This window comes from Vigna unguiculata, chromosome 3 (assembly GCF_037176805.1).
Source record: "Vigna unguiculata cultivar grain cowpea cultivar isolate G323 ecotype 2 chromosome 3, ASM3717680v1, whole genome shotgun sequence".
Classification (NCBI taxonomy): domain Eukaryota; kingdom Viridiplantae; phylum Streptophyta; class Magnoliopsida; order Fabales; family Fabaceae; genus Vigna; species Vigna unguiculata.
In genome coordinates, this window is record NC_140794.1 from 68,842,452 (window position 1) to 68,862,975 (window position 20,524).

Here is a 20,524-nt window from a genome sequence, read left to right on the forward strand (position 1 = left end):
ATTACTTTATTAAATATAAAAGTTCATACTTATTAATAAGTGGTTATAAGAAAGTAAATTTGTCACCTCATTAGCAGAAAAAAAATTGTCAAAAATTTTGATCTATAAATGTACAATTTTTTAATATCTAATTTTTAATAAAAACTTTAATTAATAATATCCCATAAAAATTATAAAAAACTCAAAATTTAATTAAGTCTTTCAATAAATATTTAATCATTGTGAACTAGGGGTGGGCAAAAAATCTAATTTTATTGATCCAATCCACTTTTGCTCCAATCCAATCTATTTATAATCTATTTTATTAAAAATTCAATCCATTTAAAATCCATTTAATGGATCTAGATTTCAATCTAATATACATTTTATATATTTTATGGATTGGATATCCATTTTATAAATCAAGATTTTTAAATATGGATAATCCAAAAAATCCAATCCAAATTTTCAATTTAAATTTTTAGTTGGGTAGACTAAAGGTTGAGATGTAGTATGCTAAATTCAGACATGGACAGGCCTTGCTCGACGACCTATACGGATCGGGCAGGCCCGACGACCATAAGAGGTGGGGTAGGCCTAAAGATATGAACGGGCTAGGCGGGCCCGACAAATCGAACGAGTCAATCAAGCCCAACGATCCGAAAAATTCAAGTGAGCCCGATGATCCGAACGGGGCAGGCGGGCCCAATGACCTGATGAGCCAGGTGTGCCCGAAGACCCGAATGGGCCAAGCGGGCCTGATGACCCGAATGGGTCAAGCGGGCTCGAAGAACCGAACAGATCAGGCAGGCCCTAAGACCCGAACAGGTCAGGCGGGCCTGATGACCCGAACGAGTCAGGCGGACTCGAAGAATCGAACGGGTAAGGCGGGCCTGAAGACCCGACAGGGTCACGCGGACCCAAAGACCCGAACGGACCAGACAGGACCAATGACGAAAACAGATCAGACAGCCCAAAGACCCGAACGAGTCAGGCAAGCCCAAAGACCTAGACGAGCCCAATGACCTGAACGGGCCCGAAGACCCGGATGGGGCGGATGACCCGGACGGGCTCGGCGACCCGGACGGGTCTGACCAGCCTGTTCGCGTTGTCGAGCCTGTTCGTGTTGTCGAGCCCGTCCGGGTTGTCCGGCCCGTCCAGGTCGTCAAGCCCGTTCGGGTTGTCGGGCCCGTTTGGGTTGTCCTGGTCATCGGGGCCGTTCGGGTCGTTGGGCCCGTCCAGGTTGTCAAGCCCATCCAGGCCTTAATGATACAAATTTTAAAAAATTCAATTTAAATTTGTTTTATAAAAAATGGATTCTGGATTTTGAACTCTATCCAAATATTTGGATTGGATTTAAATCTTGATCCAAATATTTGGATATGAATTTTAAAAAAATCCAAACTACTTTTGCTAAAAAAATGGATTTGGGTCAAAAATGTAATCCAATTATTTAGATCTAAAATGGATGTAGATTGGATAATTAAAAATCCTATCCATGCCCACCCCTATTGTGAACAGATTTCAAAAATATTTAATAAAAATAATAAGAAAATATATCATAAAAAATAAAATACCTTATATAAAAGATCATGATGTATAAGTTCTGGAAAAATGTCTTGTAATAGAAACACGAAATAATAGTATATGTATGTATAACTGAACTTGAAAATCAACATAAATTTCACCATATGTGCGGATGCTAATGCCAAATGTGAGAAAAACTTGTTCCAAAATTAATACATGTTTTTGTAGTTCTATGATACTTAATGATGTTAGGTGTGTGGAGGTGAGGGAGTGAAGTTTGTCCTGTAGTAACAGAGCACGTTCGTTCATTCATTCATTTACAGGAATCCGAATATTACAATGTCACATGTATCACACTCACCCAGCACTGCTCTGAATCGTCAAATCTAATATCAACTTTTTTTGCTGTCCTCACCACCACACGCTTAAAGATTAAAATGATGTTTGATTTAAAGATATAATAAAGGCTTAAAGATATATAAAATTTGTTTCTCATTCATATTTTTATAAATCTATATTTACTTTTAAACCATTTAAAATATTATTTAAATACTTTTTTTACAAAAATAAATATCATATTAAAGACTATTAAAGTGACTTTTTTTATACTGATATTACAAAAATAAATATCATATATAATTCAAATTGCAATGAAAGGGAAGACAGAGTAAACTATTCAAACAAGATGAAAAATTGTACATTAAAATATATATTCTTTAAAACAAAAACAAAATTAAAGAATGAAAAGATATATATATATATATATATATATATATATATATATATATATATATATATATATATATATATATATATATATATAACAACATACAAAACATAGCAATATATAAATACATATTTCATAATTAAAAAATTAAGAAAAAAAATTATATAATAAAGTTTAACAGAAGAAAAATACATTAAAACTATCATGTTTGGTCATCTGATAGCATGTCAAGGAAGTTCAATTTATTATTTGAAAAAAAAAACTCTACCATTTTCAAGTTCTTTATTCTCTTATATTATCATTTATATTTTATCACTTTGAATTTTATATTTCAATTTTAAATATTTTAAATAATATTTTACATTTAAGTAAATCAGCATGAAAATAATTAAATTATATTAATAAATATTTTCTAAAAATATTAAATTTAAAATTAAATACATATTTACATGTGACATGATAAAAATTATTAAAAATTAAAATTTAACTTAATGAAATAAAATATTAAGTTTTCGCTAATTTAAATAATTTTCAATCAAAATTTGAGATAAAATTTGGCTATCACTGTGACTATCAGTTCCAACTGTTTGGTGTCGGTGCCGTGACAACACTGTCTTTAAGTGAGCCTTATGCCCAACGGCATTATTTCTTTTTTCCTAATTTTTTTTAATAATTTGTACTGTGTATATGTTGTTAGAATACATGTTTTCAAAATAATAAGTTTGAAATAATTGAGAATTAAAACATTCAACTATAAATAATGAAAATAAATGCATTGATTTTATAATAACATGATATTTTTAATCATTTATATAAAATGTATGAAATCTAAGTTCTATTTTTTTATTTTATGTTGAACTATAATTTTTAAATAATTGATTTAAAATTTGAAAAATTCATTATATAACAGTTTATGACAGAGTGAACAACCTATTACTTAAGAAAAGAAACTAAGTTTATTATATATAATGAATTTATTCATTTTTATTATAAACGCTTATTAAAAAATAAATTAATAAGATAAAATAGATTAAGAATTGTTCAAAAGTTTAATTGATAGTAAGATATAGTTGTATAATACTATTTCTTTTATTAATGATTTTATAACTTATCTACCTACAAATCTTTTGTTAATCACTCAAATTATTAAAATAAACATAATACAAACTTTACACAAACTACGGAATAATTTTTTTATGACCAAATAACAAACAACACTTCAATTAACTACCATAAATATCCCACACTTCCACAATAAAGATTAAGAGTTAGTCTCATTAATCATTAGAAATATTTATAAGCATACATATGAATCAATTACAAAGAACACTTAATTAACTACCATAAATATCCCACACTTTCATAATAAAGATTAAGAGTTTGTCTCATTAGTAATTAGAATATGTAAATTAACTTCGTCCTTTAATCACATCCGCCTCTAATAGTTGGTCAGAGTAATTAATAACAATAACAAAAGAGAGCAAAAAAGACAGCTTTGATTGATTAGAATTGGAAACAGGAGAAGGGGGAAAAATCGACAGCTTTATAACAAAGCAAATCAAAATGTAATTAAAAAATATGTAAAGTTCATGATTAATCTGAGCTTGACATCTTCTTTGGACATACATGTCCATGTCTGAAATCTGCCATGCTACTTTCGTGAAGCACACTGAGAAAAACCTTCCTTTTCCTCAGGAACTCACATCGACCCATATCCAGCAACTCTATCTCTTACAGAACAACACATTACACTGAAACTTGTAAACATGTCTTGTAACTTGTTGTGAGCAACCCCAAAATTTGTTTTTCCATTTTTTTTCACTCGTCAAGATTTGCTTCTCTTGTTTCCTCGGGAAAATCGACTCTTGTGCTTTTAAGGCACTCTTGTGGTTTGGCGTGTTGTCGTCAAAAGATAGCAACTTTAGCGGTATTGGAGGGTGGATTTGTTGGTAGTTGTTCTGGGGTGATGCCATGGCAGAGAAGGTTGTGGTTTCGCCCCAATGGGCTCTATGGTCCATTCCAATGCTTCATTGGCGTGTTGGGTTGCTCACTGCTTTGGTTTTGCTTGGAATGGTTGTGGTTTGGAGCATTGATGGGTGCACAGTAAGGAGCATCTTTCAAGCTTGGAGGTATCAACAGGACTATCTTGCTGTAAGGTTTCATTCTCCTAATTTAACCCTCGTCTCTCCGTACAGTGCTGTGAACTTCACTCCGTATGAAAAGTTAGGCGAAAAATCCCCTCTACTTGAGGGGCACACTAGTTGGATTTCAAGTGAGTTAGAACCCAACTTCACTTCAAATCTCATAGCTAGATGGTCAGCTCGTGGAGGCATACCCTGTGAAGATTCCAAGGCTGTGGAGATTTCAATTCCTGGGTTGGATGGTGGGGAGGTGATAGAGCTTTCAGCTGGTGATGTGCATGAATTTAGTTTTCAAGCACTGGATGATTCAGGGAAGCCTCGTTGTTTAGGTGGGGACTACTTTGAGGCTGATCTTTCAGGGGAATCATGGAAATCTAGGCCTTTGGTGAAAGATTTCAGCAATGGTTCTTACTCAATCTCACTGCAGGTTCATCCAGATTTTGATGGGGTTTACAATCTCACTATAATTCTGCTCTATAGGCACTTTGAAGGTCTGAAGTTCACCCCATGGAGGTTTTCTTATGACCGAATGCTGCGAAATTTTGCAATCAGATTCTACAAAAGCGGTGTTCAGCTACCGGAGCTGCAGTCTTGCAAGGCCTCAGATTTTGGCAGGGATGTGTGGAGTGGAAGGTGGACAAGGCATGGAAAGAATGATGACTGCACCATTGGAAATGATGGCAGGTACCGGTGCCTTGGGTCGGATTTTCCTTGCAAAGCTCCTTGGTGTGATGGTTCCTTGGGAATTCTAGAGAGTAATGGGTGGGTGTATTCAACTCATTGTTCATTCAAGTTGTATTCAGCTGAGTCTGCTTGGAAATGCTTGAAGAACAGATGGATTTTCTTCTGGGGCGATTCAAATCACGTCGACACAATAAGGAACATGCTCAACTTTGTGTTGGACTTGCCCGAAATACGTTCTGTTCCCAGAAGATTTGACTGGAACTTTTCCAACCCAAAAGACCCTTCTCAAAAAGTTAGGATCACAAGCATCTTCAACGGGCATTGGAATGAAACGCAGAACTATCTGGGGTTGGATTCTCTGAGAGATGAAGGGTTTCAAGATTTGATAAAGAAGTACTTCTCAGAAGATACGGTTCCTGACACTGTGATCATGAACTCTGGCCTGCATGATGGCGTGCACTGGCGCAACATAAGAGCATTCTCTGTCGGAGCAGATTATGCAGCATCCTTTTGGAGAGATATTATGAAGAGAGTGAAGCAAAGAGGGTTGGCATGGGGAAGAGTGTTTTACCGGACTACGGTTGCAACTGGTGGATATGCAAGGTCACTGGCTTTCAATCCTAACAAGATGGAGGCTTTCAATGGTGTGTTGTTGGAGAAATTGAAGGAATCAGGAGTTGTGTCTGGTGTGATTGATAACTTTGATATGACATTTCCATGGCATTTTGATAACAGGTGTAACGATGGAGTACACTATGGAAGAGCTCCAGCAAAGATGAAGTGGAGAGATGGCCAAATTGGACATCAATATTTCGTGGATCTTATGTTGTCTCATGTTCTTCTCAATGCCCTTTGTGCCAGATAGCATTTGAACCAACCAAACCATTTTTTTCTGGGTTGAAAACTATTAAGGTTGGAGTATTGTTGTTTCTATGTAGTTAGATTTGTATTCTTTCTTGCTCATATATTTTTGTTTGAGTTATGTATACGTGAGATTGTTCCACTTGTAGATTAGCAGAAGATTTTATTAACTCCTCAAAACACATTTTACCATCTATATGATATGATCAATAGTATCATTCAAAGATTGTTCTTTTATTTTGAATATCTCTTCTTTACAGGGTTGTGATATATTTAGTTATATTATAGGAAAGGGATGAGTTTCATAATTATGGTTTTCTTGTTGGCAGAGGAGGGTTACAATTAATTATTGCAGCATACTTATACCAAACTTCTTTATAGATATCTCTAACACATGCACCTCTTTCGCTTTTACTCTGGCATGTATCTACCCTGAAACATGGAATACTGAACTTCATTGTCACCCTTTGGTCCATTAATTATTTGTGAGCTCCAATAATTTTTTTAATATATTCTGTTTCTGGTTTTCTGCAACTATTCTTGTTTTTCTTTGTCCACAAGCTGTGGCATGTTTGGTGGTCATGAAATAGCAATGGAAGGGAGGATAGAGTTAATTTGTGTTGTTAATCATGTTAAAAAATATTGTAATAATTAGATAATGTTAAAAAACATTGTAATAATCTTGATTTTGTAACATATATGTTTTAACTCACAATATATCATGTTTAAAATTACATATGAAACTAAATTGAATTTCATAATATTTATATTCTAAACACAATATATCAAACCTACTTTTTTTTAAGGTTATGAAGAATGAGATTTAGATCTCCGCATGGGTTTATTTATATAGAACTAGAAATAACGAAAAATCATTGACAAATACGATAAAATATTGATTATAAGAATACAAAGATTACACGATAGATAATTTATTTAAACTTAATATTATTAGACGTGGTATAGTAGATGATTTCTGATAGCTGTAAAGAATTTGTAAACACATGTGTAGGATTCTCTTGTGAATCAATCTTTGTGATTTTGACCTCTCGTAAATGTATAGTCTAACATCAATGTATAGCTTTTTCATGATATATTTGATAATTAGTTATGTATATAACATTTTAACTATTACACTAAATAGTCACATGGTCTTGCACAAAATACAACCATCATAACATTCCTTTTAATTATAGAGTCTCTTTCATCCTTACTTTGAACATGATATATTTTGTCTTAATAGTAATCCTATTTTTTACAAGTTGATTTTCAATGAATTGTAGTTCCAACAATTAAAAAACATATCCAAAAGTATGCTTTATAGTATCCACAATTTTTTTTTTTGCAAAATCTCAACCCTTCAATAACCTTCTTCAAGTAATCTTGTTGAGGTGATGTAACAATCGTCATATCCATCTTTCTATCTATCTCCAAGTATTTGGTTTGTGAAACTAAGATTTTTCATCTCAAATTTCTTGAGTTCATTGATCTTATATCTAATTGGTTTACTATAATAATATTGTCTATCATAAATGTACCTCTAAAATCCCATCTTTTTCAAGAAATCATCAAACTTCTTGTACCACTATAGTGAGTTTGATTTTAGTTCATGCATTGATTTCCACAAAAGACAAACTTTTTCTTAATCGTCAACAAACTCCTTATGTTGTTGCATATATATCATGTCTATCAAATTTCCACGTGAACACAATTGTTTTAAGATCTAATTGTTCTAACCCTATGTTATAGTGATTACTAAATGAAACCAATTTCAATATCCATATTTTATACCAAAACACCTTTAAAATGTTCAAACAATTTAGGCAAAACATTAAAAACATCAAAACTATATTTTCATCCTCGAGTTTCACCTCAATGTTAACAACCTCAATGTTATCTTATATCTTGTTAACATTTATTAGTTGCTTCACTGTTGTTCTTGTTTTTTTCATCAAAATGAATATAATTCTTAATTCAAACAAAGTTTACCTATTAAATATTTTTTCATATACAATGACTTAAGTTTTATCCACATTGAAACAACAATTCTCTCATTCCTTAAGTACATTATCTCCAGTGGCAAAACAGATCAGTCTCGTTCATTTTGGCTTGTCCTGTTCTTGGCTCGCCAAAAATAGGTTGGGCTAGGCTGACTCCCACTATAAAATGGGTCAGGAATTACAACTCATCCACTACTTTATTTTCTAAATTTTCTAATTTTTAAAAATTTTATTCATAAAATTTTGTTTACATATATATATATATATATATATTTAAAACATATTTAATCATATAAATATTTTCTAAGATTTTAATTGATTAATTAATATATTTAATTGGATAAATTAAAATATTCATCATATTTATATGTTAAATTACTCTATTATAATTAAATTACTCTATTGATGATTTAAATTATAATTCATCTTTACAAAAGTATAATATAACAAATATAATCTTTTTAATTATTTTTAATTTTAAAAAATAAATAAATAAAAATTGGTCACCGGGTCAGGACAGACGACTCGCCAATTTGACAGATTAGAGAAACCGAACCAAAACGGACTAGTAGATTAAAAATGTCCATTCTTTTTTGATGGACTAGCTTGTTGGACCCAACCACTTTGCCTTCGATATCTCCAAAATATAAAATTATGACACTTTTAGTTTTCTAAGTGTGTCGATCTTCTCTCGATTCTCATATGTTTAATTTTCTTTTATTGCACTAACACAATTTTAATATATCAAGATATTGTAATCTGGTGTTTATCTATAGTAAAAATATTTCAATGTGAAATTTAGCGATCATGTTTTCAAACTTTAATTTTATTAACTTTCTTTTATTCCTTAAATGATATCAATTATTGGATTAAAAAAACAATCACAAGAAAAAACGAAAACAAAAATAAAAATGTATTATAGAAGTTCTATATGAAAAGAAACATATTTATTTAGATTTAGAATTATGAGTGACGTAAAATATTAAAACAATTAAAATAAAATATCATAAAGTACAAAGAAATAAAATATAGTCGATCTATCAGTGCACACACTTTGATAGATAAATTTTTATTTTTTTTTTCATAACACTATCATTATTTTAAAGTCTAAACATTATCATGACATTATGTAATGTATCCTCTTTTGTAAATAAACTTCTCATAACACATACACATATATAGATAGATAAATTATTCTTTTAAAGAAATACTTCTAATATATATTCTCAGCAACTCGGGTCAAAAGCTAAAATTATATCATAATTATAACATTGTATTTTTAATTAAAAGATAAAAATATTTTCCATTGGCTCACATGTTTTTACTAAAGTGATTTAATAAGCAGTAAGAGGGTTGAACCTGTGAAGTGAAAGTGTGATTGTGATAACACTAGAACCGGTCCATTAATTATTGACGGTTCTGCAGCTTCAATAATTGACCCTATTTATGGTCCATCTTCTTCCTCTTTCTGTCTTTTTTCATTCTCACAGCTACCTTGCCAGAGAGATCTTTAAAGTGGATCACACAAAATAAATTTAAACTTTAACTATGCCAAAATTTGAACAGAAAGTAGTGGATCATATTAGTAATAGTTAATACATACCATACATATATTTGTATTGGTCTAAGTAACCTATTTATGGATAATAAAATCATTTATCCAAGGATGGACAAAATTAAGTGTTGTTGACATAAGTTAGAGATACTCAATTAATTAATGAAACAACAAAAAATCCTTTAATTAGTAGGAGTTAACATTGATAATCTGCTTTTGTTACACAACTATCACCATCCTACTCCTCTACCCAAAAATTAAGATAATTTTAATTCAATTTTATAAAATTATTTTATAAAGTTAAGTTAAATTTAAGATGGTTAAAGTTTATTTTGACAAAATTTATTATTTATTGATTTTATTGTTATATTTGCAAATAAATCATTTTTTAACTATTTATTAATATCTAATTTTAGATTTGAAATATATTTGTTTCAATATAAAAGGTGTGTTGAAAATTTTATATTAACTACAAATAAAATCAATTTATAAATTATAATTATATATAAATTTTGTCTTACAAATTGATTTTATAAAATGAATAATTCATTTCTTAATAAAAATAATAATTTTATAAGATTAAGTCATCCATTTCTTGAAAAAATACTCAAAATTGATATTTATTTAAACTTTAACACATAACTCAAGTTATAACTAGTTAGAACCACATTTAGAGTTAACTTTTATATCTTTGCGGCTAAGCATGAAAAAGAAAAAAAATTGTGTTTAAAAGAATAGTATCTATATTATGGTTAATAATTTGAAAATTTATTTTCATTATTTATCAATAAAAAATTGCATATTCACAATATTTAATAAAAGTAAATAAAATTTATCTTATTAAAATACTATAAATTTGTTCTAAAAATAAATTTCTCTTGTATTAAGAATAAGATGAAGGAGTTTGTCTAGAAAAAAAAATTCTTTAACCTCAATAACTATTGTTTGATAATCTATTATAAGAATAAAATAGTTCTAGCAAAGGAAATTTTTATATATAAAGAAAAATAAAATAAAAATTACTAAAAGAAAAGTGTGAAATAAAATTAAAAAATTTTTAAAAATTTTAAAAATAATGATAATTTGACTCATATTACATTTATTTATACATATTATAGGGGTAAAATAATTATAGAAAAATAAATTTTGTATTTATAAAAGAGAATAAAGAATAAGACGTAATGAAGGATAAGGACGAAATGAGTGTAAAAGAATTTTGTATGTGAAAATATGTTTACTCCATTCTATTCTAAAGATGGTAAAATATTGATAGTCCAAAACATCATTATCAGACATTAATAAGAAATGGTGAAGTGTACAGTGAGAGCTGTAAGTAACCTCCAGAGGGAAGAAAGTGGTCATTGTGCGTTGTTCAGGAATTAATTTTTGAAGACACAAAGTGGGAGAGAATGATCAGATAAGATCAAAGGACAAGACCCGTGATGATTCAACCCTTTCTCCCTTGGGGGCGTGGGTGAACCAACCAACATGCCTTTCACGTGGACCTCTGCTCTCAACATCACTCTTCTGCTACTTCTCGTTGCCGCCATTGTTGTAGCTTGTTTAACTCTCCCAGTTGACAAGGTTCTTTTTTTTATCCAATTTCACTGCTGGGTTCTTCTATTTTCCTGTACAAGACAAAACATCTAGTTCTTTTAGTTCTTTTTGTTTGAACATGAAATGGGGTTTGACAGTAGTTGATTCTCTCATTACTCACTTCCAGGTAGGAAATTTTTCAAGTGGTGTTTGCATACAGGAATTTCAATCACGGGATAATAACATTAGTAGCAAATTGTGCAGTTTTTGAAATTGGAATATCATTAGAAAATGAAGATTTTGTTTGAATTTGTTTTGGTTTCTTATTGTGAAAAGCGGAAAAGAATAGACCATAGCGAGTTTGTTGCACGAGTGGGAATCCCCACTTCCTTGTTCACGAGTGGGAATCCCCACTCCCTTGTTCGTGCATACAATTTACAATGCTACTTTTACTGTATTATTTATTATAAGCACCGCATTTGAATTTTCTTTCCCATTGCGTGGAGATTTTGAATCTATTACCCTCTATTTTTGCTCTACAGATTCTGAAGGACTTATTGGTATGGATTGACAGCAATCTTGGGCCATGGGGTCCACTTGCTCTGTAAGTGTATTTCAATTATTAACCACTGAAATTTCGACTTGGTGACTATCACCTTTTTTCTTTTAAAATCTCAGAATCGTGATACTTGTTTCTATCATGTAATTGCTTTCTTTGGGCTGCAATTTGTAAAGGTCATCTTTACAGGAGATTGTCATGTGCTTTCATTCATGATAGGCTTTATGCCATTCATAGTATCATGGAAAGGAATTTTATATGTGTACGCATATACAAATGGGCATATTAACATTTCAAGATAACAACTGACTTGAATAGTGAATTTGTGAACCCATGTTTCTTTGGTAATTTTCAGGATAGCTGTTTACATTCCATTGACTATCTTGGCAGTTCCAGCCTCAGTACTTACTGTAAGACTTTTTGATACCTCAAATTGTACTTCTTGTAGAATATAGAATTCTCATCTACCTGCTTAAGAACTGTTGCCTGTCTGCATTTTCGTTGATAAATGTTCTTTTAAAAAATTGTTTGGTATTTGCAATTCCTTCCTTTAAGAACTTATAAATTTTAAATTGAATTTGTCACGGGTCATCATTTACCTATTTAAGTTCTGCAAAATAGGTGACATTGTTGCACTATACTATTACTTTTACTATAAGATATATTTGTACCCATAGTTTGATGTATGTTCCAAACACCTCCATTATTGTATAACAAAGTGTGTGCATTATAAACAGTTCTCTCAATGCTTTACATCTCCTTTTCAATTAACTGATAAAGAAGTAAGCCTAATAAACCAAAGGCAGAAATAATTTTTTGAGTCACTTTACCTGATACTTTTTGTTCAGCTTGGGGGTGGTTATCTATTTGGCCTTCCAATTGGCTTCATTGCTGACTCTATTGGTTCAACCGTTGGTGCTGTAGCTGCATTCCTTGTTGGTAGAACAGTAAGTTTTCTAGTTTTGTATCTATTAGAATCTTTTTCAAATTAGAGAGAAATAGAGTTATGGCATGATTGATTGACTTTTCAGTTCCCTAGTTGCTATGGTAAAAATTATGAATTTAAGTTTTTCTCAAGTAGTACAATATGCTCTGTATCGATTTGCCTTTCTTCATGTGCATTGTCCTTGAAATCTTCTTAGCCTTCCGATTGTGCGGCTTCTTGGTCCACTTGTTTCTGTATTATGATATAGTTATTTGTTTCCTGAGGTTATTCCTTTATTTTCTATCTATGCAGATTGGGAAATCACTTGTTGTTTCAAGGTTGAAGGATTACCCTCAGTTTAAATTAGTGACAATTGCAATTCAGAAATCTGGCTTTAAGGTTTGTAGACTCAATAATTGAATGGTTTTATTACATCTCCAACATTCATTAACTTTTTTTCTAGTTTTTGTGCTTTTGATGTTTATTTTATAATATTCCAATTGTTTTTTATCTTGTTTTGTTCTTTTGGAATTCTTGTTTCTGATCTGGCTCAAGAAGAGCAACCGGGTCATAGTATGTATAGTGTGAAATGTCTGGAATTATGATGCATAAGTTTGATTGCCTGTTAAAACAAAAAAGAAAGGCTATTATTATGTATACTGATAATTGTTTAGTAAGGCTATTATCGTGCTAGATTTTTGCTTAATCATATTTTCATGATATCATGTTCATTTCTTTCTTCACAACTGAATATCTGAATGTTTTAACTTCTCCGTCTTTACAGATTTCGATACTCCTTCGGCTTGCTCCTTTTGTACCATTTAGCTTGTTAAATTACTTCCTGTCTGTGACTCCTGTTCCATTAGGGGAATACACGCTGACTTCCTGGTTAGGAATGATGGTATCTTCTTTATCTCTGATAAATTATATGTAGGAGGCCTTACCCATAGCAATGAATTTCTATTCTCATGCATTACGAATAAGAAAATCATTCGTGGACACCTTGATTTTGTCTACACCTATTACACAAGTAGCTGTCAGGGTCTATGGCTTGACTTGGCCTGTTTAATATTAAGGCCATGCTAAGGCTTTTTGAAAACCTATTTAATTAAAAAAGGCCAGGCTTAGGCTATGAAAAAAACCTACCAGGCCTGCAAGACTAGCTTGTCAATTTCTGTTGTGGAGTTTCGCTCGTTGTGGATGTATTCTTGAGTTTTTTGTTGGATTAGTATGAACTTATTAAAAATAATTTGGATACCATGTTTGATGGACAATGGTTTTTTGATTTCTATTTCTATATAATAGTAGTGTTGAGTTTTTTAATTTTCTCATACATTCCGTAGTAATGATCTTTTAATAAAATTTAATTATTTAATTTTTGGAGAGGACCACAACTAACATTAATCTTAAAAAATTGAAACAATTTAGGTGATGAAGAAGGTCCACTGGTCTTTTATAGAACAAGTCACGTAAATTGGCTTTCAGGCCAGACCAAACTTTAAAAGAAGTACGTCAAGGCTTTCAAAATAGTCTACTATAGATAAATGGGCAAGACTCAGGCTAAGTAATTGTGATGTAGGTCAGGCTTAAGTCCGTCAATCTGATATTTTTCCAGTCCTAGTTACAAAATTAAAACTTGCTAAGAATTAATTGGGTTTTCTTGTGGTTGTCACTTCTTGCATGCAGTATTAGGAAAAAAAATTGTCCAGATGGTTTTCAATATTAAATTATTAAAGAATACGATTTATAAAAGAAGAAATGTATTTGAATGTTATGAGTTGTATGTCCACACATACCTCTTGTTTTATAATCACATATTAGTGTACAATGAAATCATTTATGAATACATAAGAATAAATCGAACCCCTAAATTGGTGCACTGCATCCTTGAGAGCCTAGTCTGTCACATTTAACCTGTAATCAATATTCCCTATCAAGCTAGAGCTTGTATATCATATTAGCCTAGTTTGTCACAGATGTAGTCAATATGAGAGCCTCAAAGGGATTTAATAAACATGTTGGTCTGAGTTGACAAAGTCAATTGTGATATCCTCTTAAAGCACCTTCTCTCTTACAATTTACTAAGTGAAAATCTATTTGTGTTTGGTCTATTCATGGAAGATTGGACTTGATGAAAGTGAAGTGCAACTTGATTGTCTCAAATAAATTTTGTTAGTTGTTGGAGTAGTTGCCTAAGCCAGGTAATCTTGCATGCAATTGTTATCATAGCACGATAATCAACTTTGGCTTGAGATCTAGCATGCTCTACTTCTTACGCCCAAATCATATGACCTCCAATTTGAAAACAATACCCAGAACTAGATCTCATATGTGATAGTGATCCTATCTCTCCGCATTACAATAACAAGTGATTTTTTGGCATTGCCTGTATGTTCATATAGCAGTCCTTGTCCTTATTCATTTTTTATGTTTTGAAGATTACACATGACATCTGATTGAGTCACCACAGTGAGATAATTGAGTATGCTTAAATGTTTTTTGGTCTTCTAAGGGCTCTTCTTAACCTGGATTAAGCTTAATATCACTAGGATGACAATCTAGTATATTGGCTTTAGTTAGAATGCCAAAACTTCAGTCCTAAAATGTATGTGCAAGGTCCAGAGTCTTTTGTCTGAAATTAACTGAAAAGGTTGGATTTGAGTCATTGAATATCATCACTTTTGTCATTCATAAACAATATAAGTGCATTTTCCAAAAGGAGAAGGAATGGAGAAGATGAGTTGGCAGAGCTAAAAACAACTACACTAGACAGAAAACTGTAGCAAGTGACGAATAAAAGGGTAATTGAAATCGCTGATGAGGTTGGAGGGTCAATGAGGAAGTACCACTACAATCTATAGTATCTAATACAACAAAATAGGAGATGAAAAGGCAAGTCTAATAAAAGGGGATGTTAGTAAAAATGATGTCATTAAAGTTGAGGATAAAAAACAATGATAGCTATTTCAGAGGAAAGAGTAACCCAAATAAGGGAATTCAAGAGATTTTGCAGAGTTTTTCTTTACCTAGAATGAGGTCATGAACAAAACTTGTGCATCCCAAGACATAGAGACAAACGGGGTAACGTTCCTATTGTGGTTACAAAGGAGCGTGGGGAATTTGATTGTGAAGAGAAGAGAAAGGAATTAAGTTGTTTCAATTACTTTTTTAGAAATGTATCACCCTAAAAGTGAAAAGGATCATTATGGTGAAGAAGGCATGATCAAGTTCAGCCATGTGTAGATTCTTTCTTTCGGCAATAGCAATTAGCTACTGTGTGTGATCACTAATGTTTGATGGAAAATAATCTCTTGTGAAGTCAAAGAGACTAGAAATTGGGAAGACAATTATGCACAAGAATTATTTATGCACAATTTTAACAGGAAAACCAAATGATTTTGAATTTAGTAGAGAAAAGCTTGACGTATAGAAAAAAAAATTCTTGGGAATAATCAAATCAATGGAAAAAATTATCAAAGTGACAAAATAATAGTATCTTGGAGTTCAATAGACTTGACTAAGACCCTAAATATCAAAGTGAACCAATTAAAAAAAGGTGACGAAGCACCTTTATTTTTATATTCCCATATCTAAAATGTATTAAATGTGCTATCTAACATGATTAATGGAAAAACATGACAACTTTAAACTTTGGAGTTATCCATGCCATATCTTTAGTTGTGCCACATTGAAAGCATGTTGTGCATAGAAATGGATAGTGGATATTGTTAAACTTTAAAATTTCATGTAAAAATATGGGAAGTTTGAGATCAGTTGATTTAAATGTGAACTATGTTAATATTGGATCAACAAGTACATTCAACAAGTAATCATCCTTGTGATTTATTTGTTCACCACTTATGTTCTAGGAAGAAAGTGCATTAAATTAAGCTATTAAGAATATTTAAGTTTGATGTTTGTAGAGTATTAGCAAGTATATCACTATTTGCATTAGTCTGAATTTGAAATGTTTTATTGTTATTGTTGTAGCCATTAACACTGGCTCTTGTATATGTCGGAACTACGCTCAAGGATATATCAGAAGTGACACGTGGTTGGGGCGAATTCTCAAAGACTCATTTGGTATGAAAAACTATGCTTTATTTCTTATATTAACATCTAATGTTTTGATAATATATCATCTTAGATAGTGGACTAGGCTTACTCAACCTCACCTTACGAAGTCTCACAAAAGCAGCTTGGTAAGAGGAAGTTGGCATCCACTTATCTAGATATTATAATGTAACCATGTCTATAGTTGATCTGGGATATCCAATACCTTTGATTGTCTTGATTGAATCAAATAGATGAGCTTTATCTCATATGTAACATACATTTATTTGTCTTTTGGATGCAGCCTTGGATCATTGCTGGCTTGTTGATATCTGGTAAGTTATGTGGTATCCGCACAAACATAGAATGTGAAACTAGCATGCTCTATCCAGAAATTGTTCTCTTTCTCCTGCGTGTCTTGCTCCTCTTTTCCTTGCATGTGAGGTTTTGTGCTCTGTATACTAGCAGCTCAGCTGCAATTACCGGGTCACGAATGAGTGGCTTATAAGACTTGCATACTCTGTCCAGCGGCTTTATTTTTTTGTGCATATTTTTGCCTATTAAATTTTAAGTGCCGGGCAGAAGAAAATGAATTTGAAGTTTTAGCAAGCAAACCAGTGATAGCACACCATTTATCTCATTTTACTCAAATGTTTTGGTCAATTCTGTAGCTGGTTTATGCTTATATTGCTTTGGATTTTCAGCAATATATGGAGTGTGGTCTCGTGGGAAAACGTGGCAAGTTATGTTAGGAAACAAGATTTTCACATAGATTAATTCTTTTATTAGCATGTTACTGTTATTTAGAATTAATGTGTAATGTAATGTTACGAATGATGTGTTTCATGTGGTTATGACTACAGAAGTATAATATTGGAGAATCCACAGTTAATTATAGACCATAACGAAAGCTGAGATTTTGAGCTTGGAAAAAGTTGTTTAAGACCTAGGGTCTATTATTTTCTTTGATTAATGCCTGGCTGAAATATTATTTTTGGGTATGGGCAGTGGTTCTCATGATATGGGTTACTAAAGTTGCCAAGTCTGCTTTAGATAAAGCCTTGGCCGAGTGTGAAGATACGGATGACAATGCATCTTCACCAGAGCTACCAATTGTGACTGAACCTTCAGTAGATCTCAATCAGCCTCTCATAAATAAGACAGATCAGAATGAAGAGAAACATGAAAATTAAATTCCAGTGTGTAAATTCTTTCCCCACCCCTCCTTTTAAAGAACATTCTTTTATTTTAAACAGTAGCTGCTGCTTATTTGTGATTTGTACAGTTTTGGAATTAGAAATGTTTTTGGTGACATACATGGTTAGTCATACAATCAAAATGAGGCTATTGAATTTGTCTAACGGCAGAAAAGTTCATCTTATTCTATGGTTTTCAGTTTTGTAATCTGGATTGTGACTTGACGTCTTCTCCCTAATTTTTTCTGCTCTTTCAATCTTGTATGCACAAACATTACTAATTTATCCTAACACGTTGTGTTCTAACTTTGAATTCAACGGTTCAGATACTTGGTGAACCAATTTTCTTCATTACTTTGACTTGAACCACTCCTATTGATATTGCTATTATTGAGACTCTTCTATCTAGGATGGCTAAGTAGTGTACTTATAAGAAATTCAATTATGGAGTTACGAGACTGATCGGAATAGATTGAAAGTTGATACCGGTGTTATGCCCCTACCACTATGAGAAAAGAAGGATAGTATCCCAGTTTGTCAATTATGTTATGATCTAATCATTAAGATTTGTTGCTTTGTTCTGAAATAAAAGTGTATTGTGTATCACGTCTCTCCACCATTTGTACTTTACCTTTTTTATTCACCTAACATTTTGTACTAACTATATTTTAATGATTTTAATAGCTATGCATCTAATCACAATAATTTCTAAAACAATGTCCTACTGTCATCTTATTCTAAATTATTGGTGCTCTAACTTTTAGATCATTTTTGTAAAAATCAATAAAACGTAATTTTTGATTGGATGATAATTTAAATTATTTTACTCGGTTAGTCAACTCTATCCTAGTTAGAAAAGTGTTGTTATTGTACATTTATGCAGCAAAGTAAATAAATAAATTTGTGTAGACTTAACTCAAGTTATTAGCTTTGCAGTGTTATTGATTTTGTAGTGACAGAATAGGACTGACAGCAAACAACACTAACTACCCTATCAATGTTTTGTTTCAACCAACAGCCTCAAGTCATGCTCGTTACAAGGTTCTTTTCTCACTCCGAAGAGAACTTGACCAGAAAGAAAAAAGTCAAGAGCTCAATGCACAGTAAGAGAAAATAAAATAATTGCTTCTTTCGGGTAAAGTCATTTATTCAACTTGGATTGAATCAAAAGCAACTCGCCCTCGCAATAAAGGTGAGGAGGCATCATCATATGAGACCTCATCATGAATCTTTGAATGAGTACTACTGTTGTCAAATGCCAACAGCATATTTTTCTTTCCAACCAAACAAAAGGAAAAGCTATTCTAGCAATTTTTAAATAATTTTTGTCAGTGCCAATGAACTTTTCCACTGTCTTCTTGTTGAATCTTGGCTTCCAAGGACCCTATCACTTCCTTGATGCAAGGGCTAAACAATATTCTGTCCCTGTGAGGAGTCTAAAGTGCAAGGTTACTACAGATTCTTTCCACAGCCTCAGAATTGAGAAAGTTTGCAAAGTAACTAAACTTTATCAGAAAAAGCATAATTTGTCGGGAGGTTATATATATTATATACATAGCAAAGTTTCTATTGCAGAAAAACATATATTTTGTTTGGAAGTTGGTGATCAAGAAGAAGCAGCAGTGATGGGAAAAGTGCAGGGTTTTAGCCTTCTATCTTTGGGTGGGTGCTTTGATGGTTGTAGAGATCACACTCAAGGTTCTGGATATGGGACAAGGATATGGAACCTCAGTGATCGACCAGTGGAGCTCCAAATAAGGGTGGGATCAATACTGAAAAAGATTCACACTTTGAAGCCAGGGTCTTCAAAAAGACTGAAATGTAAAAGCATATATAAGGCTTACATGCCTGGAAGTGGAAGAAGTGGCAGTGTTGGAGGAAGCTTGAAGAGTTTATTGTATTACTATGATGAAACATGTCACCCTTATATTTGGATTCATGACACAGGGTGTCATTCCTTAAGGATGGCTAAACAGCAGTATATTAGCCTCGAGGATCTCAGAGATTCTTCTGAAATCAAAGTCTTCTGGGATCATCAGAAAGGCTCTATATCAGTTCGGAAGAGAACAAGGCCAGATTTCTGCTGAATTTTAATTTCATTCTTCTCGCCATATTTTTCAACTTTGTTTCTCATGTTTTTTTTTTTATTTCACGTTGGGTTTCAAACCCCCCTTGTTGTGTGATTCAATGTTTCATGATCACGTCTTTAATTAGTGTATTGATAACATAAGAATGCAGTTCTTTCTTCTGTTGTGGTGTTGTTGAATTGGAGAATGTTACAGGTTGTTGTGCCACACAGTGGATGTGAACTCCATTGAATTGTGGGTTTATCTTCCTTAAACCCTCAGATATCACAATGACAAAGTAAGTAATATATATATATATATATATATATATATATATATATATATATATATTATGCTATTTACCTGAATTTAACAACTTGTACATATCAAAAATGTTGCACAACCACCACTATAATTAACAATATCATATTAAATCATAAATTTGTCTTTAATTTTAAAGAAAGATATTCATGACTTAACATAATTTGATATAAAAAAGGATATAAAATAATAATTTCATATAAATATTGTAAATATTAAGAATTGTAAAATATAAAAACCATAATTGAAAAAAAAAAGTTTAAAAATAACATTCACACTAATGGTTTTTTTAGAAATTGATAAAGCAAATACTCGGCGTTTTCAAAGTCAAAAGGTTCCACATCAACAAAATATTAAAACACATAATAATTTGAAAATAGTTCTTAAATTAAAT

General features: G+C 31.8%; 3 protein-coding genes across 4 annotated transcripts; all 3 read left to right on the forward strand.

The window, feature by feature from the left end:
- The first annotated feature begins 3,796 nt into the window (after positions 1 to 3,796).
- LOC114179439 (uncharacterized) lies at positions 3,797 to 6,163 on the forward strand. Its single transcript, XM_028065782.2, has one exon. The coding sequence runs from the start codon at positions 4,205 to 4,207 to the stop codon at positions 5,921 to 5,923; it is 1,719 nt and encodes a 572-aa protein (XP_027921583.1). The 5' UTR covers positions 3,797 to 4,204; the 3' UTR covers positions 5,924 to 6,163.
- Positions 6,164 to 10,782: 4,619 nt separating this feature from the next.
- LOC114177611 (uncharacterized) lies at positions 10,783 to 17,908 on the forward strand. Of its 2 annotated transcripts, none has more exons than XM_028063027.2 (9): positions 10,783 to 11,058; positions 11,553 to 11,614; positions 11,925 to 11,979; positions 12,418 to 12,516; positions 12,807 to 12,893; positions 13,279 to 13,395; positions 16,485 to 16,577; positions 16,852 to 16,882; positions 17,556 to 17,908. In XM_028063027.2, the coding sequence occupies exons 1-9, from the start codon at positions 10,963 to 10,965 to the stop codon at positions 17,738 to 17,740; spliced, it is 825 nt and encodes a 274-aa protein (XP_027918828.1). In that variant the 5' UTR covers positions 10,783 to 10,962; the 3' UTR covers positions 17,741 to 17,908. The 2 variants fall into 2 exon arrangements, with proteins under 2 accessions (XP_027918828.1, XP_085527087.1); XM_085670961.1 differs by lacking the exon at positions 10,783 to 11,058 and adding an exon at positions 11,101 to 11,197.
- Positions 17,909 to 18,949: 1,041 nt separating this feature from the next.
- On the forward strand, positions 18,950 to 19,991 carry LOC114177612 (uncharacterized). Its single transcript, XM_028063029.2, has one exon. It carries the CDS (start codon positions 19,081 to 19,083, stop codon positions 19,828 to 19,830), a length of 750 nt encoding a protein of 249 aa, XP_027918830.1. The 5' UTR covers positions 18,950 to 19,080; the 3' UTR covers positions 19,831 to 19,991.
- The last annotated feature ends 533 nt before the right edge of the window (positions 19,992 to 20,524 follow it).